This window comes from Polypterus senegalus, chromosome 11 (genome assembly GCF_016835505.1).
Source record: "Polypterus senegalus isolate Bchr_013 chromosome 11, ASM1683550v1, whole genome shotgun sequence".
In the NCBI taxonomy this organism is placed as follows: domain Eukaryota; kingdom Metazoa; phylum Chordata; class Cladistia; order Polypteriformes; family Polypteridae; genus Polypterus; species Polypterus senegalus.
Genome location: NC_053164.1, coordinates 26,471,882 through 26,486,100, shown reverse-complemented (window position 1 = coordinate 26,486,100; position 14,219 = coordinate 26,471,882). Strand labels below are relative to the sequence as shown.

Sequence of the window (14,219 nt, the reverse complement as noted above, 5' to 3'; positions counted from 1 at the left end):
AGTTTCTTTTCATGATTTGTACACACTGCACATTACTTTGCAAACATACTGCTATGGCTTCATTATGAGGGACCAAATTCAAGTATGTGCAGGTGTTTTAAAAAATGAAGTTACTTAAAATCATTTATAGAGTGCACTAACAGATTCTAATCCATGAAATAAATTATCGCGACATCCAGCAATTTAATTTGATGTCCACCATTTGTGCAGAAGAAAGCCGCTTCAGGTTCATGACCAGAATTGTGACATAAAATTACTGTTACTGAGTAGTTTTTGAACAATTCTCACAATATTGAATATTGAGTTTTATAATGCAAGCAATTGTTTATTGCAACTGTTTTTAGACTTAATTTTTGACATTACTACATATGATAGTTTTCCCGGGTTGATTGACACACCTAGATATTATACAGCCCACTCGTTAATAACAACTTGTTCCACTTTCAAAAAATGTTTGTCCATCCCTTACACTAATAAGAATGGAAAAGTGTGATCAATGACATTTATGAGGGGCCCATTCCTATTTTTACCTTCGGCCATTAAATCATTAAATCCACCTCTGCTTAGAAATACCTAGCTTTTGTGAGGAGTCTGAGAAAAGCTAATTATATGCCAAATTTCAATTTTGACTTTTTGTTCAAATTCATTTTATGCTTAAAATACAGCACCTATAAATAGTATTCATGCCCTAAAAAATAAAATGTTTTAACATTTTATTATTATACAACACTGAATTCACATTAGATGTAATTTGACTCTTTTGACAGGGATCTGCTGAAACGATTCCTTAATGTATAAATGAAAACCAATCTTTGCAATGCGATCAAAATGAATTAGTACTCAAGGAATACAATCTCCCTAATTTAACTTTAACAAACAATTGTCTAGACAAATCTTCACTCTGACTATTTTATTTTGTTCCACTTTTCTGTAATGTTCTAAATGTACACAGTTACTGAGCATTAAAATCAAACAGTATTATTTGGAAATCTTTTCTTTTGTGTAGTACCAGAATTGCTCCATTTGATTTAACCTCATAACAATACAAGAGAACACATTGAATGTGAATGACATTATGTTTTAAACAAAAAGATAAAAAAGCATTAGTAGCAACCCAGTGGTCTTCTGGTAAATGCAAGTCAGGACACTGGCATAGATTACATGAAACAAACTATGTTTTTTGATTCAAACTAAAAATGTAGAAAGAAAGAGAATGGAAAGGCCCTTTATAAAAGATAAATAGAAAGATCATATAAAACAAGAATAAGAGTTTTTTTTTTTTATTGACCACGAGGGAAAATCCACAATCACATTAGACAGTACCCAAGATGATCCTCAATGTACTTTTAAGCTATTTGACAAATATAATCACCTAGGTTATTTTTTAATATTTTAGTTCACCCAGAGCTAGGTTAATTTATTCACTTAATTCATAAATATTTACATTTTAATAGTCTTTTATTCCTAACGTTCATGGACATAGAGTTTATATGCCTGGGGAGTATTTACAAATGAGCTGGCGTGTGGGTTGAGTTTGATCTTTTCAGGGTCCTCTGATGATGAAAAAGAGAAATTCTGTAGTAGGGCGACAAAAAACAAGAAGAGCTCCATGCGGGCCAGACCCTCACCAGCACAAATTCTTTTTCCTATAAAACAATGAAGACCCCTAAATTAGATGCATATCACCACTACAGGTTCTAAATGGCAGAACAGTGACTCTTGCAGGTTTCCGATAGATAGATAGATACTTTATTAATCCCCAATTGGAAATTCACATACTCCAGCAGCAGCATACTGATAAAAACAATATTAATTAAATGGTGATAAAAATGCAGGGTGGAGTGTGCAAGGCAGGTATAACAGACAATATAATTGTAAAATGTTAATGTTTACCCAAGGGTGGAACTGAAGAGTCGCATAGTGTGGGGGAGAAACAATCTCCTCAGTCTGTCAGTGGAGCAGGACAGTGACAGCAGTCTGTCGCTGAAGCTGCTCCTCTGTCTGGAGATGATCCTGTTCAGTGGAGGCAGTGGATTCTCCATGATTGACAGGCGCCTGCTCAGTGCCCATTGATCCGCCACAGATCTCAAACTGTCCAGCTCCATGCCTACAATAGAGCATGCCTTCCTTATCAGTTTGTCCAGGCGTGAGGTGTCCTTCTTCTTTATGCTGCCTCCCCAGCACACCACCATGTAGAAGATGGCACTTGCCACAACCATCTGACAGAACATCTGCAGCATCTTATTGCAGATGTTGAAGGACGCCAGCCTTCTAAAGAAGTATAGTCAGCTCTGTCTTCTCTTGCACAGAGCATCAGTACTGGCAGTCCAGTTTATCATCCAGCTGCACTCCCAGGTATTTATAGGTCTGCACTCTCTGCACACAGTCACCTCTAATGATCACAGGGTCCAGGAGTGGCCTGGGCCTCCTAAAATCCGACACCAGCTCTTTAGTTTTTCTGGTGTTCAGTTGTAGGTGGTTTGAGTTGCACCATTTAACAAAGTCCTTGATTAGGTTCCTATACTCCTCCTCCTCCTCCTGCCCACTCCTGATGCAGCCCACGATAGCAGTGTCATCAGCGAACTTTTGCACATGGCAGGACTCCGAATCGTATTGGAAGTCTAATGTATACAGGCTGAACAGGACCAGAGAAAATACAGTGCCCTGCGGTGCTCCTCTGATGCTGAGCACAATGTCAGACATGCAGTTCCCGAGACGCACATATTGAGGTCTGTCTGTAAGATAGTCCACGATCCATGCCACCAGGTATGAATCTACTCCCAACTCTGTCAGCTTGTCCCTAAGGAGCAGAGCTGGGATGGTGTTCAAGGCACTAGAAAAGTCCAGAAACATAATTCTTACTGCACCACTCCCACTGTCCAAGTGAGAGAGGGTTTGGTGTAGCATTTAGATGATGGCATCCTCTGCTCCCACCTTCTCCTGGTATGCAAACTGCAGAGGTTCGAGGGCGTGGCGGACCTGTGGCCTCAGGAGGTGAAGCAACAGCCACTCCATAGTCTTCATCACATGTGACGTCAGGGCGACAGGCCTGAAGTCATTCAGCTCACCAGGACGTGATACCTTTGGGATTGGGGTGATGCAAGATGTTTTCCAAAGCCTCAGGACTCTCCCTGTTCCAGGCTCAGGTTGAAGATGTGCTGTAGAGGACTCCCCGGCTCCAACTCACAGGCCTTTAATAATCGTGGCAATACTCCATCTGGACCCATTGCTTTGCTGGCTTGAAGTCTCCTCAGATCTCTGCTCACCTGGGCTGCTGTAATTATGGGTGGGGATGTCTCTCCTATGCTGGTATCAGCAGAAGGATGGATGAAGGATGCAGTATTCTGAGGTGAGAGTGGGTTAGGGTGGTCAAACCTGTTAAAGAAGTTGTTCATCAGATTTGCTTTCTCCACGTCTCTCTCGATGGTGGCACCCAACTTCGAGCTGCAGCCAGTGATGATCTTCATCCCATCCCACACTTCCTTCATGCTATTATTCTGCAACTTTTGCTCCAGCTTACTACTGTACTGCTCCTTCGCCTACCTGAGCAGTACTCGGAGTTCCTTCTGCACGTGCTTGAGCTCATGCTGATCACTGCCTTTAAAAGCCCTTTTCTTCTGGTTCAAAAGGCCCTTGATGTCACTTGTAATACATGGCTTGTTGTTAGCATAGCAGCGTACTGTTGTTACTGGAACTACAATGTCCATACAGATGTTGATGTAGTCAGTAGTGCAGTCAACAACTTCCTCAATGTTCTCACTATGTTACCCTTACAGGATATCCCAGTCCGTAGTTCCAAAGCAGTCTCTCAGAGCTTGCTCTGCGTCATGGGACCACTTCCTAAATGACTATGGTTGTAGGTAGATCCCACACTCTTGGTTTGTAGTGAGGCTAAAGCAGAACCAACTTATGATATGCTTTCCCAAGCGCAGGTAGTGGGGTGGCTCTGTATACGTCTTTAATGTTTGCATACAGTAGATTAATAGTCCTATTTCCCCAGGTGTTACAATCCACATACTGGTAGAAGGCAGGTAATGTTTTGTCCAGCGTCACATGGTTAAAGTCTCCAGAGATTAGCACAAGCTCCTCGGGGTGCTGTGTTTGTAGTTTAGCAACAGCGGAGTAGATGATGTCACACGTTATCTCCACGTCTGCCCGTCCAATAGTATATAAAATACACATTTTACAGAATAGAATGTGCTATTTACGGAAACAAAACATTCATAAAATTTACAGTATACTTTATTTGGATGACTTATGCATTCTGTAAAGTACTTTTTAGAACCGCATACCTTCTGGGGACTACCTCGTTCTCCTGGGAGACTTCAATGCTCATGTGGGCAATGACAGTGAGACCTGGAAGGGTGTGATTGGGAGGAATGGCCCCCCCGATCTGAACCTGAGTTTGTGTTTTGTTATTGGATTTCTGTGCTTGTCACGGATTGTCCATAACGAACACCATGTTCAAGAATAGGGGTGTTCATATGTGCACCTGGCACCAGGATACCCTAGGCTTCAGTTCAATGATCGACTTTGTGGTTGTGACGTCAGACTTTCTGCCACATTTCTTGGACACGTGGGTGAAGAGAGGGGCAGAGCTATCAACTGATCACCACCTGGTGGTGAGTTGGCTTCGTTGGTGGGGGAGGATGCTGATTCGGCCTGGTAGGCCCAAACGTGTTGTGAGGGTCTTCTGGCAATATCTGGCAGAGTCCCCTGTCAGAAGTAGCTTCAACTCCCACCTCCGACAGAACTTCGACCACGTCCCGTGGGATGCGGGGGACATTGAGTCCGAATGGGCCATGTTCTGTGCCTCTTTTGTTGAGGCGGTTGACAGGAGCTGTGCCCGTAAGGTGGTTGGTGCCTGTCATGGCGGCAATCCCTGAACCTATTGGTGGACACCAGCGGTGAGGGATGCTGTCAAGCTGAAGAAGACCCTTTTGTCCTGTGGGACTCAGGAGGCAGCTAATAGGTACAGGCAGGCAAAGTGGAATGTGGCTTTAGTGGTTGCTGAGGCAAAAAACTCGGGCATGGGAGGAGTTTGGGGAGGCCATGGTGAATGACTTCTGGACGGCTTCGAGGAGATTCTGGTCCATCATTTGGTGTCTCAGGAGGGGGAAGCAGTGCAGTGTCAACACTGTATATGGTGGGGATGGTGCACTGCTGACATCGACTTGGGACGTTGTGGGTCGGTGGCGGGAGTACTTCGAAGACCTCCTCAATCCCACTAACGTGCCTTCCAATGAGGAAGAAGAGCCTGGGGACTCGGAGGTGGGCTCCGCCATCTCTGGGACTGAGGTCACCGAGGTGGTCAAAAAACTCCTTGGTGGCAGGGCCCCAGGGGTGGATGAGATATGCTCAGAGTTCTTCAAAGCTCTGGATGTTGTAGGACTGTCTTGATTGACACGCCTCTGCAACATCGCATGGACATCAGGGACAGTAACTCTGGATTTGCAGACTGGGGTGGTGGTCCCTCTCTTTAAGAAAAGGGGCATGAGGGTGTGTTCCAACTATAGAGGGATCACACTCCTCAGCCTCCCTGGAAAAGTCTATTCAGGTGTCCTGGAGAGGATGGTCCGTCAGAGTCAAACCTCAGATTCAGGAGGAACAGTGTGGTTTTCGTCCCGGTCGCAGAACAGTGGAGCAGCTCTACACCCTTGGCAGTGTCCTGGAGGCTGCATGGGAGTTTGCACAACCAGTCTACATGTGTTTTGTGGACTTAGAAAAGGTGTTCGACCGTGTCCCTCTGGGAATCCTGTGGGGGGTGCACTGAGAGTATGGGGTACGTGACCCCCTGATAAGGGCTGTTCGGTCCCTGTACATCCGGTGTCAGAGTTTTGGTCCGCATTGCCAGCAGTAAGTTGGACCCGTTTCCGGTGAGAGTTGGACTTCACCATGGCTGCCCTTTATCACTGATTCTGTTCATAACTTTTGTGGACAGAATTTCTAGGCACAGCCAGGGCGTTGAGTGGGTCCGGTTTCGTTGGCTCAGGATTGGGTCACTGCTTTTTGCAGATGATATTGTCCCGTTTGCTTCATCAGGCCATGATCTTCAGCTCTCTCAGGACCGGTTCACAGCCGAGTGTGAAGTGGATGGGATGGGAATCAGCACCTCCAAATTCTAGACCATGGTCCTCAGCCGGAAAAGGGTGGAGTGCCCTCTCAGGGTTGGCAGTGAGATTTTGTCCCAAGTGGAAGAGTTCAAGTATCTTGGGGTCTTGTTAAAGAGTGAGGGAAGAATTGATCGGGAGATCGACAGGTGGATCGGTGGGGCGTCAGCAGTAATGCTGGCTCTGCATCGGTCTGTCGTGGTGAAAAAGGAGCTGAGCCATAAGGAAAAGCTCTCGATTTACCAGTCAATCTACGTTCCTACCCTCACCTATGGTCATGAGCTATGGGTAGTAACCGAAAGAACAAGATTGCGAGTACAAGAGGTGAAATTAATTTCCTCCGCAAGGTGTCTGGTCTTTCCCTTAAAGATAGGGTGAGAAGCTCAGTCATCCAGGAGGGGTTCAGAGTAGAGCTGCTGCTCCTCCGCATTGAGAGGAGCCCGATGAGGTGGCTCGGGCATCTGATCAGGATGCCTCCTAGACGCTTCCCTAATGAGGTGTTCCAGGAACCTCTAACCGGGAGGAGGCTCCGGGGAAGACCCAGGACATGCTAGAGGGACTATGTCTCAATCCTGCACAGTGCTCTAGTTCATCCTCTGGACCACTCATGCACACGTTTACCTAAATGGCCACATTTTGGATGCACCAATTCACCACATGCACATGAGATGTGGGGTGAAAATAGGACACCTAAAGGACAATCATATGCAGAGGAAGAACATAAAAACCTCACACAGGTTACAACCTGTGGTGGGATTCTAAAATTGGATGTTGGCTTGATGATTCAGTCATGCTATGCTCTATGCCACAATGCATCAGCAAAAATTAATTCACCAATTAATTGTTCACAAAGAGTTTTCAAAGTATGTAACTGAGCATCATTTACCTGCTGAGAAAGGCATAAAGGCTGGGTTTATTTTAAACTGATCATTCTCATCTAAGAAGTGTCTTGGATTGAAGGTGTAAGGAGATCCCCACTGTTTCTTATCAAACAGCACTGAATGTAGCACAGGGAACACCACTGTCTTCTGTAGCAAAAACAGAAAATGAAAAAAAACAAAAAAACAGGTTAATTTGGTTGAAGCAACACTGACAAATGCACATGAGTACTAAGCAAAAAATATACAAATATAAAGAAATAATTAGCTTCCACTGCGGCCCTTAAGTTTGATTAAATTAAGAAATATTAATTAGATGAAAATATAAAATGATAAAAATGTAAATGAAATAAAACTAGTACCATAAAAATATCAATTTATACCTCTGGTTTTGGATAATATTTCTGCTTAAGAAAAAATATTGCCTGAGCATTAGTAAATTAGCAAACATTTTGTTTACTTAAATAGCCATTTTGTTTTAATTTATTATTTCCTTATATATTGTACCAGCTGATAAAGGCTGCCCAGGGAAGCAGCTGCATATCAGCTCATCACAGAGTACACAGGGCGAGGTGCTTGAGTAACACCAGAACAGCACAATTCAGTTAGCATCAAAGCACTAGGAAAGTATCCCAGACATTCTAAAGAAGAGTTCACTTCAATTTCAAAAAAGGCACATCAGGAATCGACAAGTCAGGCTGTGTGGTTTAGGATTCTTTGCCTTTGCTTGGTAGTGACATTTTAGTTTGTATTTGTTTAAGTGCTGCTACTGAATTAAGGACAGTTGCAGGTTAAAAAAAAAAAAAGATAGCTGCTAGTTAAGGCAATGGAAGACACTTTGATTGTAGTTTATTTTACTGTAAAAAAAACTGAAAAACACAATTGCATATGTTTGTTCATAAAAGAAAATTTGAAACCAAACTAATCACAAAAGCCTAAAAGTTATTTTTTCTGAGATTTTCATGCTCAACAAAAAAAGTAGTGCAATAAGAACTTAAAGGATATGTTTGCTATTTTCAAGTCAAATGTACAGTATTTCTTCACAATTGTGGTTTATATTGATTTGCTACATAACATTATGTTCTAAAGTGAAGCGTTGGTGTTTTTTTTTTTTAATACCTTGTCTGTTTGCAAAGCTTACAATGGGGCTAAATGGTACATGGGTCCATCAGCAAATGAAAAAGCCTTTAACTTCGGAATATGTTTCCCTGCTGGCTGACGTGCAGGGCTGTCTTTCCCACCAACTAGTCGTCACTGAGAATCAGATGGGCCTCTCATCAGGGTATGCTATTCTATTTGCATAGAGTAATAGATGGACAATTACTTAATGAATAAGGAAATAGAAAATCAAATTTCCTTTGGGATCAACCTGTTGAAACCAAAATTGGAAGGACATTGTTTATAAACATTTTAAAACATTATTCAAATAGAGTGAACATTTGGAAAGTGCACTGTAATGTAGAAACCTGCCATGTTCTACATATAGGCATAAGGAACATTAATCAGAAATACAAGATTGGAGATACTGTCTTACATTAAGCCACTTGTGACAAAGATTTAGAAGCTCATTATCTCATCAATATCATCATTAATACACCACGAAGACCACATCTGAAGTATTGTTTTTAGTTCTGCTCACAACGGTACAAAAAAGAAATTGCAGCACTTGTATCTGTGCAGATGAGAGTGACCAAGTTTATCAGAGGACTTAAGGACATGTCCTACACTGACAGACTCAAACATACAACCTATTTAGCCTCAGGAAGAAAAGAACTGCATTGGAATCTAATCCAGGCATTGAGAAAGTAGGATAAAACATATATATATATATATATATATATATAATATATATATATATATATATATATATATATATATATAATTCACTAAGTCGATGCCAAGCAAGAAGCACGCAAGTCAGAGCCCTGCCCACCAACAATTCACTAAGCGGCCAACCATGGCACACAAGACAGACCATGGGATACACACGATTGAGCCCCGTCCACCAACAATTCGAGCGAAAGTGAAAGCATTTGCCAAGAATGTTTTCATTAATCAAGAATTTATAATTTACTAAGTAGCCGACCAGGGCACGCAAGAAGCAGCACGCTAGACAGAGCATGGGATACGCACGACAGAGCCCCACCCACCAACAATTTGAACAAGCATTTGCCAAGAATGTTTTCATTAATCAAGACGCACACTCAGGCGGGCGCGAGAGAGAGACACACACACACACACACACACGAGAGAAAGAAAGAGAGAGAGAGACACACAAACAGGCACGCGAGAGAGAGAGAGAGAGAGACACACACACACACAGGCGCGGGAGAGAGAGACACACACACACACACACAGGCCGTACAGAGAGACACACACACACACACAGGTGCGAGAGAGAGAGACACACACACACACACACACACACACACACACACACACACACACACGCACACGCCATGAGAGAGAGAGACAGACAGAGAGAGAGAGAGACACACACACACACACACACACACACACACAGAGAGAGAGAGAGAGAGAGAGAGACACACACACACACACACATGAGAGAGACACACACACACACACACACACACACACGAGAGAGAGAGAGAGAGACACACACACACACACACACACACACACACACGGAGAGAGGCACGTGCGAGAGAGAGACACGGACACGGACACACACACACACACACATACAAGCATGCGAGAGAGACACCCACACACAGGCGCACGACAGAGACTTGAGACGTTGATAATTATGTGGCGTATGCTACGCCGCGGGTTGGCTAGTTAGGTTATAGTGTAAAAGCCATTCAATACAAATCAAGTGACTGATTCTTAGACTTTATGATGTGTCAGATCACACGTAGAGCATTGTGTGCAATTTTGCTCACCACACTTTGAAACTGATAGCAGCACTTGAAGATGTACAGAGAAATATAACAAAGTGCATCCCAGGACTAAAGGTTATGTCCTAGTCTGACAGGCTGTGGGAGAAGAAATGACTGTATTGGGACTTATTTCATGTTTTCAAAATTCTTAAAGACATTAATAAAGTAGAACCTGTAATATACAGTATATAATTAGGGTGCCCTTTTTTTTTTTTTTGAAAGGGCCCCAACAAGTCTTATCCATATTTTGAAAATTTTTACACGTTTTCAAAGTAACCAGTGTGATGTAGAAATTACATTTAGATTTTCTAAATAAGGTACAGAAATGCTTAAGGCCATACCGCTGGGATATTGTATCCTCTGAAGCTGATATCTTGTGTGGTTGCATGTGCAATACTCAAGGGGAGGAGATCAATAAACCTCTGGATTTCATGGATCATGGCTTCTGTGAAAGGCATATTTTTACGATCTTCCACAAAAGCAGGGCGTTCCCTGCCAATTACAGAGTCAATCTCCTGATGAATCTTTTCTAACAATGTGACAAAAAAAGAGAGAAAAAAGAACAATCAAGTAAAAATACAGAAGTGCATCAGCCAATTGCAAGTGTCCATGACAATGACAACCCACTTAGAAAAACAGAAAAGTGCCTATGCATGGGGTGACGTGACAATGTAGATGCCTAAGGGAGCACTTTGATCAGTACAGCATTTTCATACAAGAGTATTTCTTTTAATATTATGTAATAATAATAATAATAATAATACAAAAATGAGACTTAAGTGTGAACTGCAAGAGTTACATGAACATCAAGTGCCTCATTTATATACTACTTTTGAAAAGTGTAGAAATATTTTCACGTTAAAAGTTTCATATATCTCAGAACTGCAATTCATACCCCTTTTCCACACTGTGGGATTCTCAGAATCAAAACTATTGACACAGAATTCAAAGCTACACACCACTAAGTGTTACTGGCAGTTATTTTCCTGATTTTTCACATAGAGTGTTGTGTACATATACACAGGATTAAGGTACATTTAGAGCCACAGCCCCACACAAAGACAGACAGATATGGCATTCCCAGCAGGTTCTTTGTGCCTTTTCATAAAGATGCATAAGGATGTGCTGCATATTTTATTTTAAAATGGCCCCTACCCTGATAATGAGGATATTTCATGAGGATTAGGAGTCCATAACGTAGAGTGGTGCTAGTTGTCTCAGTTCCAGCAGTAAAGATATTGGCAACATTGATCAACAAGTTTTTTTCATTAAACTCTGTTGAAGGATTTGCACTTTCCTGTGAGAAAGGGATATAAGAAAGCTAGAAAATAAGCATTGAAAATTTACTCAATCTGTAAAGTTAGTTGAATTTATTTTGTGTAGCTTTGTTCACAGAAAAAAGGCTCAGAATGGTGTAACAAGTTTCCAAGCACTGGAGTTAAATGTTGAACTGTAGCATACAATGTCACACCCAAAACCAGACACAGTTACAGTTTTGAAAACCTAGGCCACCTGTATCGTCATCATCTTCTGATTATCAAGTATTTAAAATCCATTAGGTGTGCGTGGACCATTCTAATAAGGAAAGAAAATTGTGACATTCCTGGGTTTTAATCCTCCCATTATACCAAATGTCTGTTCTATGTGCAGGAAAATATACTAACAGCTACGGCCATCCGGAAGTGTATTGTAGCAAAATAGCTCAGTCTGCCTAGACCCAGAAACTGGATAGCTTCACCCATAATCCCCAAGTTTTAGTCAGTTACAGATTAGGATTTGTCTGAATAACTATATAAAATGAGAATTTAGTAATCAAGCAGTAAAAACTGTATAATGGCTACTGCTTGATAGTATGAGATGTTGGTATGGTAAATCAAAGTGCTGAATAAATCAATATAATACGAAGATCCAAGTCAGAGATGTGGAAGACCAGAGCTTATTTTGGCAGCACCTATAGGAAAATATTATTGCTCAAAGGTTGATCTTTGATGGTTCGTGAGACTTCAGAGAGATTCTCATTTACGTTTCATTTAACAATCAATTTTTTTCACAAATTTTTTTGGTATTTTGTCTCAGGAGAAAAACATTGAGAAGCAAGAGATAAAAGAAAATGTCTCCATTTTATTTCCTTCTGATCTCACTGTTATCATGGAGAAAACACAAAAAGAGATTATTATGGAGATCTCCTTTATGATTTGTCTTTCTTATAAGCACTGTACATAAGGCATTAAACAGTTCTGGAGGGCACACCAGTTAATCACAGGGCCCACTCATATACACACCAACACAGTGCCGACTTGAAAATGATGATTAACCTAACTACCGGGTCTATGGAGGAATACCCACACGGACATGAGGAGAACATGCAAATTCTGCATGAAACAAATCTGAGTGCAGTATTTAAACCTATGATTCATGCACAGGCAGTCTTGAACGCAAGCATGCCATGCCACCCTAAGTATATATTCAAACAAATAGTCAGTTACTAATCTGTTTAGTCTTGAACAGTGTCGCAAGGGGGTGCTGTAGCCTATACCAGCTAGTACAGAGTGCAAGGCAGTTTACGTAGGCACTAAGAGAACATGCAATCTCTATGCTGGGAGGACCTGGGATGTGAAACCTGGCCTACTTACTGTTAGGAAGCTTCACTACCACTGCGCCACTAAGCTGAAAAACAAATAGTACCCTGCAAAAAGTATTCAGATCCTGGGGCACTCTTTATACTAAAGAAAAATTTCAACTATGAATATTTCTCACTTTAGAATTTTTATATTCATACATTTATTACAAACACAGGACAGTATTCATATATTGTACACCTACAGAGCACCATAAACATATTGAATACATTCATACATGCATTACCTTGAAAAATTATTCAAAATCATTGACCAATTGTGTAATTTTAATGAATGACAAATCCTGATCTAAAAATTACCCTTTGAACAATTTTTAGTTTTAAAGTTCAGAAAATCAATTTTTTTTTTCTATGTTATGCAAAAGCAAGAAACAAAGGAAATATTCTGCTTTTGTAGGTATTCAGTTCTTGAACTGTTTAGGTTCAAACAAATGTTAAAAAAGGAAATAATTGAAGTTGGTCTTGTGATGCTGCTGTAGCAAGTGAATTTCTGAATGTACAGTAAATAAATATCCTATCTATCTGACCCCTCCTGTACACTTTATTGCATTGTAAATTTAATTTTAAATGGATAAATTTAGCATTTTCACTTATCAATCTACACTTAAAAACCTATAATGACACAGTGAACACTGGTTTTAGAAAAGTTTTAATTTTTTTTTTTAAATTAAAAAAAAAAAAAGTATTCAGTGCTTTGTTCAGTAATCTGCAGTAGCCCCTTTTGCAGCAGTTACAGCAAGCAGGAGTTAATATCTTTTTCATAAATGCCTGATTGATGGAGTGTTGCTGAGATGGTCATCAATCGAACAGGTTGTCCCATCTCAGCAGAGGACTTCTTAAACTCTGTTAGTGTGATCACTTGGTTTTTGCTCACCAGCCTGACCAAGGCACTTACATCCTGATAACTCAGTTTGGCCAGACAGGTGACACTAGAAAGAGTCCTAGTGGTTCCAAACTTCTTCCATTCCACCTTTACTGATGCCATTCTATTCCTGGGAACAATCAAAACTGAAGAAATGGCTTTATCCCCTTGTCCTGATCTGTGTATCACCAGAGTTTGATCACAGCGCTCTATAGTGAGTTTCTTGGACACTTATGGCTTTGAGGTTGTCCTGCCATACAGTGTGAATTGTGGGACCTTCTATATACCTTTCCAAATGATGTCCAATCAATTCAATTTGAAATAGATGGACTCCAACCGAGTTAGACACATTTCAAGAATAATTCAAACAAATAGGATACACCTGACCAATATTTAAATTGCCACAGCAAAGCATCCAAATATTAATGTGAATTAGTGTTTAGTTTTTGATTTTTAATAAATTTGCAAAACATGTTTTAATTTTCTCATTATAGGTGGTTATTGAGTGTAGATAGATGGGTATAAATTTAAAATGTATCCATATAAAATGAAATCTACAACACAATAAAGTTTGCAGAAGGTGAAGGGCTCTGAAAACTCTTTGAATCTACTGTATCTATCTGAGAAAATGTAATCTGTCTCCCAGTAGTACATATTTTTTACTGGCAAATTTGCAAAAGCTTGACGGTAAGGTTGTTATACTCACTAATGATGGCCCTGATTTGTTTCATGTTAATTGGTACATGCAAATAAGAATTTCACTGTACAGTATTCTGTTTTGCGACAATAATGACCCTACAAACCTAAATTAACTTATCCAAAAAGATA

The 14,219-nt window shown here is 40.9% G+C and overlaps 1 protein-coding gene across 1 annotated transcript in view; it reads right to left on the bottom strand.

The window, feature by feature from the left end:
- Positions 1–1,264: 1,264 nt before the first annotated feature.
- Positions 1,265–14,219, bottom strand: part of LOC120539724 — a 136,475-nt gene continuing 123,520 nt past the window's right edge. Inside the window, exons 15-18 of the mRNA XM_039770108.1 lie at positions 11,047–11,188; positions 10,233–10,420; positions 6,997–7,138; positions 1,265–1,646 (exon numbers count right to left, since the gene is read on the bottom strand). Of these exons, the coding sequence (XP_039626042.1) occupies positions 1,465–1,646; positions 6,997–7,138; positions 10,233–10,420; positions 11,047–11,188 (654 nt within the window). The 3' untranslated portion in view covers positions 1,265–1,464. The remainder of the gene's footprint in view (positions 1,647–6,996; positions 7,139–10,232; positions 10,421–11,046; positions 11,189–14,219) is intronic.